Source organism: Ascaphus truei, chromosome 17 (genome assembly GCF_040206685.1).
Source record: "Ascaphus truei isolate aAscTru1 chromosome 17, aAscTru1.hap1, whole genome shotgun sequence".
Lineage (NCBI taxonomy): Eukaryota > Metazoa > Chordata > Amphibia > Anura > Ascaphidae > Ascaphus > Ascaphus truei.
In genome coordinates, this window is record NC_134499.1 from 3,147,230 (window position 1) to 3,165,667 (window position 18,438).

Here is an 18,438-nt window from a genome sequence, read left to right on the forward strand (position 1 = left end):
ACTTTCGAAGTACGGACAGATAACAATCCATTAACGTATATACTGACGTCCGCCAAATTGGACGTCACGGGCCACCGATGGCTGGCTGCTCTCTCAAATTACCAGTTCACACTAAAGTACAAACCAGGGCCCTTGAATATCGGTGCCGATGCTCTGTCCCGACGGCCGGGACTGAATACCCTCCCAGACGATGACATCTGTGAAGAAATCCCTGGATCAGGGTTACGCACTATGTGCAAAGAAAAATAAGTGTGAAGCTAAACACACAGTGAAACACACACAGTGATTAAAGTGTGCAGAAAACAACAATACTGTGAACCTTATAGGTATGGATAACACTAGTAATGGTCTGCAGTCTTGGGGGGTGGATCGACACCCCTGGAAAATAGGAAAAAAACAAGAAAACAAGGCGCACAACGCATCGCCGGTCTCCTGCTTCCTCACCTACATCGGGTGAAGTGTGACGGTTCCAGCTGTACCTCTGTGTGGTAAACCCACTAATCCATTGCCTGATTGTATTTTATCTGATGTACGCAGAACTTATTACTTTGAGTAAATTATCACTTTTTAATTTTACTTCACTATGTGCGTTGTGCGCCTTGTTTTCTTGTTTTTTTCTTATGCACTATGTGTTCAACAGCTGCTATCGTGGACGATAGGGTGGCTTTCTCGGAGCTGAGGGTAGCGGATACCTTGGGATGCCAATCTAAGGCTATTCCAGCCACCTATCGCCATCCAGAGGGAATGAATATCACTCCCGACAAGGTCATCGCGTGGAAGGATTTGGTACAAAACCAAATACGGGATCCTGTGGCCGGTATCATCTGTCAAGCGATTCAACAGGATAAGCCGGAATTACTTAAACGTGCTCCCAAGGAAACGGTTTCCATTCTATGAGAGAAGTGGACAAATTCGAACTTGACAATTGTCTACTCTATAGGGTGGTGCAGTACCATAATCACCCAGATAGGAGACAGCTTGTTCTACCCCGGAACCTGCAACCTCTGTTCCTTCAAGCATTACATGATGAGCATGGTCATCTGGGAGTGGATGAAACTTTCGTATTGGTAAGAGACAGGTTCTTCTGGCCACGCATGAAAGAGTCAGAGGAACAGCACTGCCGGCGATGCTCCAGGTGCATTCAACGGAAGCACCTACCCAACAGGGGCGCTCCAATGGCGCACTTAAAAAGCTCCAGGCCCACGGATATTGTATGCATGGACTTTCTTTGTATTGAGCCCGATGCATCAGCAATGTATTAGTGATTACAGACCACTATACCCGGTACGCACAAGCTTTTCTAATCAAAGATCAGAGGGCCGTTACCATAGCCAAAGTATTATCGGAAAAGTACTTTGTTCATTATGGATTGCCCAATCGGCTGCACTCCAATCAAGGCCGGGACTTTGAAAGTAATCTCATCTAGGAAATGCTTAATGTAGACGGACGTTCACAGAGGTACACAATTGGAGACTTTATAACGTGAAATTATAACGAGGCTTTATTGTGGTTTTCCTTAACATCAGGAAACCATCCAAAAAAGGGGGAAACACAGCTTCTATTCACTTGGGAGTGTTTCTAGTGAAATTATATGCAATTCACAACTCCCTTAGTTAAGCATGTCTCCCAGTCCCAAAACACATAGCATGAAATGAACAGATATAAAAAGTATTGTAATAAAAGTCTTATCTGTTCCTTGTAGTTTGGAGGGAAAATCTTCTGTGTCCCTGGTTGCTACCTTTTCTTCAGGGTTTGTCAGCATTCAGGTTTAGAAATTTCCCCTGCGTCTTGGAAGCAGCTCTGCTGTGTCTTCTGGCAGAGCTCAAGACATGGTCAGCTCCAGAGATCTGTGTTCTCTTGGTCAGTCTCTCCTGGGAGACTCAAGAACCTCTGCTCTGTCTCCAAAGTTCAGCTCACACGTGAGCTAAGGAGTCACTTCCTGTCTCAACAGACAGGCTTTTGTAAGCAATCTAAATCAGGCAGGTGTTGTTTATTAATTGACTACCAGCAGTTAACCACCACACTGCTAGATTAAAGGAACATTACTTGAACAGGGATTACTCCCCTGTTACACTTAAGCTGTTAAATATCACCAAGTCCTGAACGACTCCCTATCATCCAGAGGGAGATGCTCTGGCGGAGAGGTTAAACCGAACTGTCCTCGACATGCTAGGCACCCTAACGGGCTCTCAAAAGAGTGATTGGAGTAAACATGTGGAATCCTTGGTGCATACGTACAACTGCACTCGTCATGAATCCACGGCGTTCACTCCCTACTTTCTGATGTTCGGACGAGAAGCTCGGCTACCAGTGGATATACGTCTGAGGATATCTACCGATGGGGTTTCCAATAGGACGCACTTCAAGTACGTGCAACGGTTGCAAGACAGTTTACAGAAAGCATACCAATTAGCAGAGAAAGCCTCATCTCAATTGAATGCTAGTAACAAACGAAGCTATGGCCATAAAGTTCGCCATCAGGAAATCCGTCCTGGAGACGCTGTCTTCCTTCGTAATCTAGAGATTCTAGGGAAGCATAAACTCACTGATCGTTGGAGGGATGGAGTATACGAAGTTGAGTCTCAGATGCCTGGCCTCCCGGTCTATCGTATCAAAGACTCTGAAGGCCGGGTAAAGGTATGGCATAGAAATCACTTGCTTCCCATTCCTCAAGTAGGAGACGATAAGCCAGAAATACTAGCTACTCCTTTAGATGGAGAACCGAACTTAACAGAGGTTGGTCAAGAGACTGTAGCCGATACCACCTCTGATGACCCATGGAGGGACCGTCTTAAAGAGGCCCCCAGATTCCAAGGGCATCTCCCGGAGGAGCTATGGGTAAAGGGTCCTGTAAACAAGCACCAAATAGGGTGGCTCCCACGAGCCAGCCTCTGGTTCCACAGAGCCCTTGCTTTGTACCTCAACAAGACAGTAGTCCCCTCAAGGGAAGAGGCTGAGCCTCAAGACTATGTGAATTACTCTCCAGAGGGCGTGCCCGAAGAGCAGCTCTGCCGGAGCCAAAGAGTTGGTCAGCCTCCAATTAGGATGACCTATGATCAATTTGGGGCACCCCATTATGAGGCTCAGCAGTGGGCTCGCAGTAAAGTGAAATCTGTCATAGTGATGTTCAGTAAAATCTATAATCTCATGTAGAGCTGATATGACGTGAGAAGTTGTATATATATGATCTGCATTTTTATTGTGTAAAATGTGTATGGTCATATGTTTCGCAGTTCCCAAGCGGGAACGTTGGTGTTTTACCGGGGGAGGGGAGGGCGAGAATGTGGCCTGGGTTCCTTGGTTTGGCTTTTACCTCTGCTGCAGCTTGGGAGAAGGGCGGTTGCTGCGGAGTCAGGTGACTAGGCCTGGCCAATGGAGTGTTAGGATTCCCTGCTGAGGCAGTTGTTACAGTTGGTGCTCTGAGGGCTTGCTGTCAGTTGGAGCTGGGACGCAGCTAGGGGAGGTTGTATAGGTGCAGGGGTCTGTGACCCTCTGCACTAGGCCAGAGATCCCCTAGGCCCCAGTTAGGGCCCAACTCACCATAGGTTTCATTTTAACTATTGCTGCTGCAGTCTGTGACCAGACTGCCAGAGAGGGAGTGACCATCATTGCGGATGTCACTCCAGAGGGAGACATCCCATCCAGCGGAGGATATCATTGGATCGGCGGATCCCCTGCTTCTCGTTGTTAGCGCACCCGGGTGTGGACACACCCGGCAGGTACCGTTCACCAAACGTGCACCAACTCCGGTATAATAAGGCGCTGATCACGCCTAGATGGGTGGGCATCGTTTGGGGTCACTTATTGGGTGAAGTGACCAAAGGACACCTCTGGTATTGTGGACACGGTGTGGGGATACACGGTGGTGGGACAACGCCCTTGTTATTCTTATAATCTGTGGACTGTTATTAATAGTTCCTGCTCGGGGTTATCCCATCCAATTGGGATCCTGTGCAGGTGGAGGCGCTGCTACTCAGTATATTTGTTACCCCAGGCTCCCAGTAGCGGAGGATCAGATCCCTGTGAGCCGACAGGTACCGCCAGCACTAGTAGACCCTTCACATTAGAGGGGAAAAGGGCTACACTTGCTTGATATATGGGATTGAGTTAACCTGCCTGTCTTACGCATCTATCAGGGTGTTTGGTTCAGATCACGGACAGAGAATGTTACAATAGTCGAGACGGTAAAGAGTGTCTGCTTTAGAATTTTTGCAGTAGAGCGACAGAGGAAAGGGCGAATCATTACAATGTTACAGAGGAAAACAAACTACAGGTTTTAGCTACATTGCGAATATGATATATCAGAGAAACATTCAGAGACTTGTTCTGTACAGCAGGTGTAAGGTCAGGGGTTGAAAAGTAAATGTGTGTATCATCAGCATAGAGATGATATTTGAACCCAAGAGAAGTGATAAGGTCACCTAGAGAGAGCGTGTAAGCAGACCCTTGGGGTACACCCACAGAGAGATCGCTAGTGGAGGAAGAGATGTTAGCTAAAGAGACACTGAAAGTACGATGGGAGAGGTAAGAGGAGATCCAGAATATAGCTTTGTTACAGATACCAAGAGTATGGAGAATGTGAAGAAGAGGTTGGTCCACAGTATCAAAGGCTGCAGAGAGGTCAAGCAGTTTGAGCAAAGTGTAATGACCTCTGTCTTTGGCAGCATGGAGGTCATTAGTTATTTTAGTGAAGGCTGTTTCAGTGGAGTGAGCAGTGTGGAAGCCAGATTGTAGAGGATATAGGAGACAATAGCAGGTGAGTAAATGGAGCACGGGAGAGAATACAAGACATTTGAGGAGTTTAGAGACCAAAGGCAGGAGGGAGACAGGCCGATAATAAGAGCGACAGGTAGCGTCAAGCTTGCTGTTTTTGAGTAAAGGTATAACTGTTGCATGTTTAAGGAGGAGGGAAAGGTAGCAGAGTGGAGGGAGGAGTTAAAAATGTGTGAGAGTAGGGATTATAGTAGGAGCAAGAGGTTTTAGGAGATGGGAGGGAATGGGGTCAGGAGGCAAGTGGTAGAGGGAGAAGAGGAAATCTGCAACGACACATCCTCCATTGTGACAGCGGAAAAGGAGTTGGAGGCAGGAGGAGAGTTAGGCTACGGCAGAGGAACGAGTGCAGGAGCGGTGCATGCGCGTGTGGCTGTTAAACCTTGTGTTTGTCTTTCATACTGTAGCTTTAAATGGGTTCCTTTTATTTTTTATAGCCACACTTTAAATGTGTGAAGCACTCTAAAATACCATTAGGAAAAAATCTCTATATAAATAAAGTTATTCATATTCTTATTATTTGCTATTAATACCGGGAATTTGTGTTGTCCCTGGCAGGTGCGGTTCCACTAGCAGACAGCAGGAGTCGCTCTCTCCCTGCAATTTGCTTTATCCGTGCTGTAAACCATCCTATTTTTGTTCTGCATTATGGGTATTAATTTTACAGGAACAAAGCCCTGTGCATCATGGCTCGGTCTCATTCTATAAAGCAGCAGCTGCCCGTGATACTGCCATGAGCTGAGGAAGTAGAGCGAGTTTCATTAACTCCTACAGGGCGGCTGCAACGTTCACATATTCGTCCGACTTCTCCAAGGGTCTCCGCAGGATAGTTTAATGGGCATGCTATGTCAGGGGTGAAATACCCGATAAGGCAGGGGTTCTCAACTCCAGTCCTCAATCAGTCGAAGACTGAGCCACTGATTGAGCCACCTGTGCTGAAGCAGGGACATTCTGAAAACCTGACCTGTTGGGGGCTCTTGAGGACTGGAGTTGAGAATCCCTACAATAAGGTATCCTTTTAGAGACCTGTGAGGTTTAACACACCCTGGCCCACACTTAGATAGTGTGATTTCTCAGGTAGTGTAGTCCTACAAATAAAATATCCTTTGAGTCATCTTGTAGGAGACCATACACCATCCAGGCTTAAAGGTCTCCCCCCCTGGAGCCATGCACCCCAGGAGGTAAAAAGCACCAAATATAGAGGTTTAGCAACATCTGATCCATCCAAACTTTGCCTGCCCTCACAGTCCTGGCTATTTAATACATAGTGAAATATATAGTGAATCTGCTTCTCAGAGCCAGAGAAGAGCTCAGCTCTACTTCAATTAATGGGACTAAAATCTTCGCGGCCTCAAAGCTTATTCAGTAAGGTGCCATCTAGTCTTAGAGGTATTTTGTGGTGCAACTCGAGAAGAGGCTCCTGGCCATGCAGTCTTAGAGGTGCGCCCCAAACATGCATTAATCCCCCTGCCAGAGCTCCCTGGGGTCTCAGACTTTGTTACTGGGGCTTATGTTTGACAGGGACTCCCACGCGTTCCAGCATGCAGGGATCACACAGCTCTCTCTGTAATGAGAACAGGAACTGCCTGCCAAAGCCCAGACTGGCAGGAGAAATCCAGCTGGGGATTAACCCTTTAACAATGCCAAGCAACAACAAAAAAGGAGCCCTCTGCCAATAAATCGATTGCAGGCTTCCAACCAAAGTTATATTAAAAAATAAATAAAAATAAAATAACATTTAAAAAATAAAAGCTTCAGCCATTCTTTTTCATTTCTTCTAGCAAACCATGCACTGTTCAGCAAGAATACATCTACAATGTACAGTGCCACTGTAATAGACGTGTGCAGAGGTACACAATGGAGACCATTTAAAGTGAAACTAAAATTAGGCTTTTTTGCGCCTGTCCATTTAACACAGCAAAACATTCAAAATAAGCCAAAGAAAAACCTACTCTGCTTTGGAGAATATCTACACATGTAGTCCAGCCCTCTCTAACTGGGTGGTTATCTAAGCTAATTACCAGCCCAAATATAGATATAGATATATACAGATATCTAACAGTCCCTTAAGGAAGTCTTATTTGTTTCTTGTAGCTGTAGGGGAAGCCTCTCTGCTCTCCTGGGTCCGCACCCTTGTGTGTTATAGAAATATCAGGATCCAGGTTTAGAAGTCTTGTCCCCTTTGTCTTGCTGTCGGAATGCAGTCTCTCTGCAGCTCAAGATATCTGTTGTTCCCCAGGTCAGCCCAGTTGTGGACTAGGGAACTCTGGTCTGTCCTTCCTGGGTCAGCCAATAATTGTGAGACTAAGGAATTCTCCCTTCCGGTGTCTCAGAGTTCTGATTAGGCAGATGAGGTGGTTGACTGCAGGTGTGCAATTAACCAGCACACTGCTGGATTAGAGGCAAGTTTCTTAACAGGGATAAGTCCCTGTTACAGCCACTCACCGTCAGTGCTATAGAAAACAACATATAGATAGATATACTAAATAACAGAGGAGGCCAACTCCAGTCCTCAAGGGCCACCATCAAGTCAGATTTTCAGGATATCCCTGCTTCAGCATAGGTGGCTCATTCGGTGGCTCAGTCTTGGACTGCACTTGCGCTGAAGCAGGGATATCCTGAAAACCTGACCTATTGGTGGCCTTTGAGTACTGGAGTTGGCCACTCCCCCTGTTATATAATATATATCTTTTAATAATAGTTAAAACAAAGTGTCAATATTATTCATAATAAGAATATTGTTGGCACATGTTTATTATAATTAATCAAAAGATAGTAAAGAAAACAGTGGTAGATGTAACCCTTTCTCTACCACAATATCTTTGTCAAAAGAGAGCCAGTGCTAATTTATCTTGGCATGAACCCTCTGCTAATGAGTGAAACAACAGCCCTGTTTCTGCATATACAATAATTACCTTTGCAGATATGCGATAAACTCAGGGAAAGTATCATGCGCTACTCATTCAGGTAACCTGAGGTTATTTATCATTATTTAGTAAACCCCGTTTTATTCTTACAGAAGAGGACTAGGCAGAGTACCTTACGGAGATGGAGAATTCCCCCTTGGCGGTTTGGCTGGCACGTATAATGAAAGAACCGAAATGTCTGCTCATGAGTAAACCTTCAGCTTCTGCGCGGGAAATGTTCTCACAATACCACCTGCGATATGAAGAGAAGGTGGAAGGAGTCAGTGGGAACGCATGCACAGGAAATGTTCTCACAATATCACCTGCGATATGAATAGAAGGTGGAAGGAATCAGTGAGTACGCATGCACAGGAAATGTTCTCACAATACCACCTGCGATATGAAGAGAAGGTGGAAGGAGTCAGTGGGAACGCATGCACAGGAAATGTTCTCACAATATCACCTGCGATATGAATAGAAGGTGGAAGGAATCAGTGAGTACGCATGCACAGGAAATGTTCTCACAATATCACCTGTGATATGAATAGAAGGTGGAAGGAGTCAGTGGGAACGCATGCACAGAAAATGTTCTCACAATATCACCTGCGATTTGAATAGAAGGACGAAGGAGTCCGTGAGTACGCATGCACAGGAAATGTTCTCACAATATCACCTGCGATATGAATAGAAGGACGAAGGAGTCCGTGACAACGCAGAGCATTGGAGGGTGGTCTGTTTGTTAAAGTCTCCTTTCTGCAAAGCTCGGGACAAAAGAACCCACAAAAACAGCACCAGATTTCTCAAAGAATAAAAAATGGCTATGGGGATTCTGTATCAGAGTAGAGAAAATGTGTGTAGATGCACTGTTCTGTTTGTGGTGTATTTAAGAACAGTTTCTTACGCCTGATGCAGCATTTTAGACTTGCGCTACTTCAGATATGGAGGATTTTTTTGGTAAATAAAAGGGGAAAAGAATGAAGCAGAATGTAATACATCTCATTATAATCTGCGCACCATGTAACTCCTCCTACTGACTCTCCCCAGGGTGCAAGCTGGGGCAGAGACGCAGAATGTGATGCATCTCATAATCTGTGCACCATGTAACACCCCTCCACTCCTCCTACTGACTCTCCACCAAGGTGCAATGTGGTGCAGTCAAAGGGAAATTGGAGCAAAATATTTTGATACATAGGTGCAGGATACAAATGCCCTGGTTTTGTGCCAAATTGCCTTGATACCGTACAGTACATAGGGATTTATGTATCAAGGCAAAAGTGGAGCAATTCTGGTGCAAAAAAAGATGTATCAAAGAAAAATAATAATCCTAAATGGGATTGGTTTCTTCGATACATACTGAGTGATGGTTTTGCACCAGAATTGCACCAATTTTGCCTTGATATATATGCACCAAACGGTATGTGTGAAAGAAACAAAACCTATTGGCATTAATGGGCCATTTTTCTTTGATACATAGGGGCCTATTCTATAAGCCTCGATTACCCACTTATCAAGGCCTTTTCTGCCAAAATGCCTATGCTATTCAGTAAGCCTCGATAAGTGGGCGATAAAGGCATAAATCAACCATTTTTGCAGCCGTCAAAAACGAATCGCTGGGTGAGCGGCGATAAGCCACTTATCGTCAGGTTCGGAAACTCGTACAATTCTAGTAGCCTCGAATAGCTCATCGAGGCTAACCGCGGCTCTAGAATGGCGAGTTTCTCCCAAAATGCTCACGCCAGGAAAAGTGAGACTGGGGAGAACCTGCTGAGAGGCGGCGAGAGGGGACTTAGAAATAAAAATGCTTTTTTCTGTATTGGATGGATTCCGGTGGTCTCCGGAGCTAATGCACATGAATCCCAGCGGCTAACCGCTAAGGCAATGAAGGGGTTAACCACAGGTGCCCGGTTTATTGTGGTTAGTGGGGGTGGGTGAAGGTGGTATTTGGCCCTTACTGGGTGTTTAGGCCTTGCGGGCTGGGGGGGGGGAGGGGGTATCGGGTGGAGTTAACCCCTTAATTACCTTAGTGGTTAATACCACTAAGATAATGAAGGGAGTTAACTCCACCTGCAACTGCCCCCCCGCAAGGCCTAAACATCCATCCTTGGGGCTACTACCCACTTCACCCAATCCCTCTACCTACAATAAACAAAAATAAACACAACAACCCTACTACCCACCTCCCCTACCCCAACAACCCCCCACAACACATACAGTACATTAATGGGCAAAATAACTATTATCCAGATATGGATAATAGCTAATTTGCCCATTATAAAATCAAACATTAGCCAGCCAGCATAAATAAATTTAATACAACTTTCTACTTACCCCTGCCATCATGAACAGCATCCTCGTCAGCATACTGCCTAACCACCCACTCTGGGATTACTACCCCCTTCATCCACCCCTCCCCAATAAACAGGCTATTGAGGTTTAACCCTTGAGGTTGGCATAGAGAGCAAAGTCTCCGTCTTTGCTGATGATACTAAATTGTGTAAGGTAATAGAATCAGAGCAGGATGTAATTTCTCTTCAGAAGGACTTGGAGAGACTGGAAACGTGGGCAGGTAAATGGCAGATGAGGTTTAATACAGATAAATGTAATGTTATGCATTTGGGATGCAAGAATAAACAGGCGACTTACAAATTAAATGGGGATAAATTGGGGGAATCCTTGATGGATAAGGAGTTAGAAGTGCTTTAGACAGAAGGCTTAGCAATAGTGCCCAAAGTCATGCAGTAGCTGCAAAGGCAAACAAGATCTTATCTTGCATTAGACGGCAATGGATGGAAGGGAAGTAAACATAATTATGCCCCTTTATAAAGTATTAGTAAGAACACACCTTCAATATGGAGTACAATTTTGGGCACCATTCCTTAGAAAAGACATTATGGAACTAGAGAGAGTGCAGAGAAGAGCCACCAAATTAATAAAGGGGATGGACATTCTAACTTATGAGGAGAGGCTAGCTAAATTAGATTTGTTTACATTAGAAAAGAGGCGTCTAAGAGGGGATATGATAACTATATACAAATATATTCAGGGACAATACAAGGAGCTTTCAAAAGAACTATTTATCCCACGGGCAGTACAAAGGACTCGGGGCCATCCCTTAAGGTTGGAGGAAAGGAGATTTCACCAGCAACAAAGGAAAGGGTTCTTTACAGTAAGGGCAGTTCAAATGTGGAATTTATTACCCATGAAGACTGTGATGGCAGATACAATAGATTTGTTCAAAAAAAGGTTGGACATCTGTCACGAGAGACCAGGACTTTTAACAAATTTATACCGGGATCATTCACTAGGCAAAACACAGTAGTGAAATAAAATGAGTTTTTTTCGGGTGAACCCGCGTACACACAGTGAAATACAAAGATACAGGTAAAATACACACTTACTGTGTGGGGGTCTGGGGTCAAATCTGGGCTATAATAGGTGCAGGGCGCCTGCTTTGGTAGTCTTGCCCTGACCGGGATTTACACCCGGGCTTCATGGTCCTCTTTTCAGCTTTAGTTCCTAGCCACGACCGCTGCGTCCAAAACGAGAAGTTGCACTTCGCGTCTGATTTCATTTCTGAAAGGGCAGACTTTCCTAGCTTCAAAATGAAGCTGGTTGCTCTACTATTTGTAACAGAGCAACTTTGAAAATCCCTCCCTCGCGTCATTGGCTCAAGCCACAAGATGGGTTGATTCTCTGACTGGGGCTTCTCCTTACATACCATCCGCTGTTTTATGTTCAGCATGGAAGTAGGAGAAGCCACCAGAGCGTGGAAATTCCTCCCCGCCAGCCAATAGGAATAGGGACTCGTCCTTTGGCTTACATCAGAGGAGGGGGCGTGCCAAGCCGGCTCGGGATGCCCCGTGGATGGGACATACGAATTGACCAATGGTAAACGAGGCCGACATTCTGCATTTTCCCCCAGTCAACCCATTGCCACATACTGGGCAGGCTCCACTGAGTCTGGCAGAGCAGATTAGTGTCCTCCCTGCAGGGGGTCTCTGTTCTCTGGACTCAGTATTCCACCCTGCCCCGGCCACTTAGCACCCCGACACCTCTCAATATCCTGTCTCCTCTTTGAACTACGATGTCTATCCAGACATCCCGGCACCTTGGTATATGCCCGGTCTGGCTGAATAGACATTTATAGTAAATACACAACTCATAATAAAATATGTTGTATTACACAATCTCTTGGGGAGACCCATATTTGTGCGGGAGATGGATATGGTATATCGGGGCTCGAATACCAGGAGTCTGGGGGACACTGGACAGCCCCGGTGTAATTCCACTCGCGTACCGGCAAATAGTGCCTGCACGTTGGGGAGAATTAGGGGACTACCGGTATCTTTGGCCACCGAACTCTTACAAACAAAATAATAGCATTTTGACCCAAATATCTCACATAAAATTTACACACAAGAATCTTAGTACTGCACCGACACACTTTATTCGAGCAAATACCCGGTATGTACCTGGCAGATACCTGGAATGCGCCGCTCCTCACCTCTGACAAGCCCCGTTGTGTTTGCCTTCCCAGCCTGGGTTCATGCCTGGCTGATGGGCGGCTGATCTGTTAAATGATAATGATTAGGATTTAATAGGCTGCAATGCTTCGCGTGTCTACCAGATGGCATAAATTCATGAATTGTAATGCAGTATATATATATGTAGTGTGCAGTATTGCAGCCAACGGGAATAAAATGCTTCAATCCCTGCCGGAAAATAACTCAATGCACTCGGGCAGAAAACAGTCACAAACCTCAATACACCCGGGTATACCCGAATTCGTGGGACTAGCCGAGCTCGAATAAAGTGTGTCGCCAGTGTAAGTATTGTTGTTCTTATGATATCACATGTTCCAGACTTCATTTTTACCTTCTGTCTTACCCCCTCACTTCACTCTTCTTCCCACTCCTGTGGCGTCACTTTTTTCACCTTTCTCTTTTCCTTCCTCTTCCCTACCTCTGTCTCCTACCCTATACGGCCGCATTATGGCCGAATCCAATACTAGTCAGTTCATTAATTGTCTTAATAATAGATACAATAAATCAGAGCTACCTAGTAAGATGTTCTCAGATGAACTTATTATCCAGGATGATACACCTAATTTACCCACACAAATGGCCAATCTATACAAACTCATGGACAAGGAAATTAGAAAATGAGAGAGCGCAGCCTTGCTTGAAACGCGTGGGAGGAGAAGGAGGCCTCTAGTGTTTGTCAAGATATCCGTTTTATGTAGCCAATAAAGTTTTTTAATCTACAACCACTTCCTGGTGAGTCTGTGCTTCTAGGAGTGGTAGCGGCATCGATCATCTGCTTCTTCAAGGAAATTAGAGCCTGGTGGGATATGGCCATGCTGGAAGAATATACCAGGTGTGGCCGTATACCAAGAGGTCTCAGGATTCTCAAGACCTCTACATATTGTCTGGGTAACCAAGAATTTGTACAAGAATGGGAGAGAGTTCTTGACCATTGCTCACTAGAATTAATGAAATTATTGATTCTAGAGAGGAAAAAACGAATTAACTGATCTGGATACCAAAATTACCCTCCGAGCAGGAAATCCTGATCTCCATATTGCTAAAAGGGAACAATATTGGATTTTCACCTTACAGCGTAAACTCCCAAGGAGGGCTCAATGATTACATAGAGTGGACACCTTTTTTTAAATAGATATGGGATTCTCCGATTTATCTGATGTCCTGCCAGTTCCCTCTACTTCCATACTGTAACGTACGTGCTTGCCACAAACTGGTAACGGACCACGGGGCTGAGGTGGGGATGTATAAACACCGACCTTAAGCCATGGAGTCAGGTCCGGAGTGCGGATTCCATAATCAGACATAGCCAGGTCAGGATTGGAGAAAGTAGGGTTAACGTTATCCAGGCAGGGGTCAAGGCAGGCGGCACAGGAGCGGTGGTCGAGGAAACAAGCCGAGGTCATCAACAGGAAATCTTGGGTGAAGGAACTTCAGCACAGGAGGCTAAAACCTTGAGAGAAGCCACTGCAGCGGAGATGCTTCAGCGAAGGTGCTGCAGTGCATCAGGAAAAGGCCAGGAGTACACTCCACTTGGAGGAAGCAGGAACCAGAGGTGCAGACACACCACAGGAAACGCTGGGTAAACCAGCGTAGCCGCTACAGCGCGGCGAAAGCGAAGTCTGCCAGGAACAAGGAAAACAGCGCCGGGGCTGCTATGCAAGAAGGCCTTGGGATGCAGGGGACTGGAAGCAGGATACAAGGCATAAGGAGCCCAGCAGGCCAAACACGGAGTCTGTGACAAGCATAGTTACTTGCAACTAGGATTGCAAAGTCTATGTCCAGCCACTTCCTGAGGGTGGGGCAGGCACTAAATAGCACAGGAGGCCAATCAGGCCAGAGCTGCACAGGAGGCAGGTGATTGCAGAAGCAGGGAATAGTTTGTCTGGAACCTGCAAAGCTCGGATGGATGGGCTCCAGCCAAAGCCAGGAGTGGATTCCTGACACATATCCTCTTTGGATATTCCTTTTATTAGTTATTGGGTTTTTACCTCTGTAGCCAGGGTCCCTCTGGCCCCCATGTCTCCCGGTTCCTTTCCCCCTTACATGTGTGCTGCTGCGGGGGCGAGCGCGTCGCCGGGAGTTCCCGGCGACATCAGTGGCAGGGCGTTGCCATCTTTATTTTGTCCGAGCGTGCGCGGAGGCTCGCACATGCACAGACGCTATTTGGCAGCCATTACAGGGAGTGAGAAGTGGCAGAAGTGGCGCTCCAGAGTCAGGGACATTCCCCAGTTCGCACATGCGCAGTTAGCAGCGGCGGCGGCCATTACAGTTCGCGCACGCGGTCCTAATGTTAAAGAGCTCTGCGAAGGACTACAACACCTAGCAGCCTCTGGGGACTGCCATATGATCCCTGTCACATGCAGCCAGACAGCCAATAGGGCTTGCAGCTTCTCCTGCTGGAGAAAGATACAATGTTGCTCACAGACCATGCGAGTCAGTAGGAGCTGGGACACAGAGAGGGGAGGGTGTGTTTGTGCAGCAAGGAAAGTAGCCTTCTGCACTAGGCCAGAAGTTCCCCTAGGCCCCAGCTAGTCCCTACTCACCTCAGCTTGTGGTCTGCTGCAGGGACTCACCTTAGGATAGGGACAGGGTCCTGTAGAACCAGCATAGTGAGGGTTACAGCCAGAAAGTGTTACATCCTGGCCGTTGGTGGCAAGAGTGAATCACTCTATCCGGCTGCAGAGATAAGAGACTTTCCAAAGGTGGATCACTCCATGCGGGAGCTACCCACCGCCAGGCAGAGTTTCAGGACGTTGCAGAGGATAACGCAGAGCGGCGGATCCTTTGTGAAGAATCTGCAGCCCCAGGTGCTGGAGCACTGGGGCAGGTATCATATTATACGTGCACCAACCTACCGGTACATCAGGCGCTGATCCCGCCTATAGGTTCTAGGTCTCTTAGTGGACTCGTGGGACTCTGGGTACACGATGTTGGGGGAGGAATAAGGTGTGGGGGTTAAGGCCCTGTGAGAAGACGGATAGTAGTGCTTAGTAGTGATATAGAGGGATACTGTTATTATTGCTGATGTATGTGTTATGTTCTATGCTGCATATAGTAAACTGTTATACTTATACTCCTGTGTATGTGGTTACTATATGTGGGTCATGTGTTAGGGGTTATTCTATACACTCTAGAATTCTACACAGGTGGAGGCGCTGTATGTAAGATCGTTCCAGAGGATTCACCCCAGGCTCTCACTAGCGGAGGCTCAGGCCTCCTGTGAGCCTAACAGGTAAAAGCACCACACACCTGGTAACATACATATAGGTTCCCCTCACATGCATCCTATCTGCGATTGGGGTTGAGGGAAAATGCGTTACAACTCTATCCACTTTTACTTTCCCTCATTTTTTTATTTACAGGAAGCCTATCTGGCATACCCCTAACATATCCCCCATCCCCATCCAAACCTATTGGATCCAGTTGTGCAGCTGGACCATACTCCACGCTAACACCCCCAACATCCTCACCCCCAAACCTTAATGGGTTCAGCTGTGCGGCTGGACCATACTCCATCCTGATGTATACTCCATCCCACAATTAGCAGCCACTTTACCCTTTGTTTTCAACATTGCCCCTTATTCCTTAGTACAGGAATGGCCAACTCCAGTCCTCAAGGGCCACTAAAAGGTCACGTTTTAAGGATATCCCTGCTTCGGCACAGGTGGCTCAACCTCAATCACTGATTGAGCCACCTGTGCTGAGGCAAGGATATCCTTAAAACCTGACCTGTTGGTGGCCCTTGAGGACTGGAGTTGGCCACTCCTGCCCTAGAGTGTAAGCTCTCCGGATCAGTGCCTCGTTACCTGCTGTATCTGTATCTGGTTGCACGGGTCTGTCCTTACTTGTATGTCATTCAGTTTACGAAATATACATAACGAATATGTTGGCGCTTTACAAATAAACAATAATAATAATAACAATAATAATAATGATAACGTTTGCTTTCTCCATCCCCCACACAAGATATTATTAGTACAGTATGCCATCATATTTTGCAATGTTCATTGCTTGGCATCCTAATGATATGGGACATACACACATGTCCAGCTGGGGAGACACGGTGAGGGTGTGAGAAGTAAGCGAGTCCAGACTTGTACACCATTGTATAACATGTGCAATATCAGTCCCTAGCTGTTCATCAATCGTTATAAAGTATCGGCAATTAATACTTAACCTTCTAAGAAATAAAACAGCTGCGTAACCCAGAGCGGAGTGTAACACATTATTTGCAATTCTCCAAAACCCCTTTATGGTTTGACAATTAGAGATCCGCAAGATATATTTTGGCAGATGCAACACCAGCCCCTGAAACCCCCATTACGGGTTTCCCTTCAATAATTACTGATACCCAAATCCCTCATCAAACACCCAAACCACAGACAGCCTGTCCTGTTGGTATCACTGTGACTTAGATGGCAGCATAACATGAGAAAACGGCATATTTACCCTATAATACCTATTTGTCATATAATACATACTGTATTTGCTCGATAATACATATTAACGCTATAGTACATATTAACCGTACAGTACCTATTATCCCTATAGTCCATATTAGCCCTATGGTACCAATTAGCCCTATGGTACCAATTAGACCTATATGTAACAAAACAAAAAAATAGACAGCACTCAAAATAAGCGACCATAGATTTAATGGTGCAGCGTGGAACAAGGAGAACCCCTATTTCCTCCAAACACACAATATACACAAAACAATGTTCCCCGCACTCATAAAAGGCAAATGGAGAAAGGTATAAGCCAAATAATGTAATGAAGAAGAAAGGCACCCACCCACCCACAAGGGTATAAGTACACTGCAATACCAGAAGAAATGTGGCACGGGAGAAAGGAAAAGAATGAGGGAAAGGGGGGGGGGGGGGTAGGGGGTGTGTGGTGTGCAAACAAAGTGGTGATGCAGGGGAAGGGGGGACCCTAACCCCAAAATGTTGCCCCCCTGCCCCTGCATTACCACCTTGTTTGTACCTCCCCCGCCCCTCCCCACCCTTTCCCTTCACCTCATTCTTTTCCTTTCTCCCGTGCCACATTTCTTCTGGTATTGCAGTGTACTTATACCCCTTGTGGGTGGGTGGGTGCCTTTCTTCTTCATTACATTATTTTGGCTCATAACTTTTTCCATTTGTCTTTTATGAGTGCTGGGAACATTGTTTTCTGTCTTTTAGCCCTAAAGTACCATTTAGCCCTATAGCACATATTAGCTCTATGGTAGATATCATCGTTGTAGAGGTAAAAGTTATTAACTACATTCTTTACGTACTGAGGAAAAGGCGAGTATATATTATTTTCGACCGGAAACATTCTGTATTTAAAAAGGAAGGTATTTTGATATGACAAGGTTACGGGAGACTAGGACTTTTAACACCTTTATACCTTCTGGGATCAATTCACTAGGCAAAACAAGGCAGTGGAATAAAATGTAGTTTATTCGGGTAAACCCGGATGCACACAAAGAGATACAAAATACAGGTAAAATACACACTTACTGGGGGTCTGGGGTTGAAATCTAGCCTCAAATAGGTGCAGGAGCCTGCTTCAGAAGGCTTACCCTGACCGGGACCTAGTCCCAAGCTTCCTGGTACTCTTTTCGGGTAGAATACCCAACTGCGACCGCTACGTTCTATTTTGAGAACATGGTCCTCGCGTCTGACTCCCAGAGCGTGGGAATTTTCCCCAGCAGCCAATCAGAATGGGGGATCGTCTGGATGCTGACGCTCGAATAGCCGGGCGAGCGAGAAATATGAATCAGCCAATGGGAAATGCGTCTACCAGCAGCATATTCCCCGAGCTAACTCATTGCCACCCGCTGGGCAGGCTCCACGACGTCTGGCAGTACAAAAGGCGCCCGAACGGGTGCCCTATGTTTTCCGGACCTGGCATATCGCCCTTCCCCACTAACCAAAGGGTTTTCTCACCTCTGGACATCCCTCTCTCCTTTGAACTCCGATGTTTATGCAGAAATCCCGGCGCCTATGTAGATGCCCGGGCTGACTGTATAGACATTAATACATACAGTATAAAACATTAAAACACTGTCTTAATAAACTTATATATCTTGGGCAACCATATACTTGTGTGGGAAATGGGTCTGGGATACTTGGGCTCAAAAACCAGGATTCTGAGGGACACTGTGTAGCCCCGGTGTAATTCAACTCGCGTACCTGCAAATCATGCCTGCACATCGGGGAGAATTACGGGAC

General features: G+C 46.1%; 1 protein-coding gene across 3 annotated transcripts in view; it reads right to left on the reverse strand.

Moving 5' to 3' along the window:
• GRAP2 (GRB2 related adaptor protein 2) overlaps positions 1–18,438 on the reverse strand; it is a 150,480-nt gene that overhangs the window by 27,154 nt on the left and 104,888 nt on the right. For 2 of the 3 annotated variants that reach the window (XM_075573738.1, XM_075573739.1), the window contains exon 4: positions 7,810–7,929. The exons of the other annotated variant lie outside the window; for it this stretch is intronic. In XM_075573738.1, coding sequence (XP_075429853.1) covers positions 7,810–7,929 — 120 coding nt within the window. The remainder of the gene's footprint in view (positions 1–7,809; positions 7,930–18,438) is intronic. 3 annotated transcript variants of the gene reach the window in all.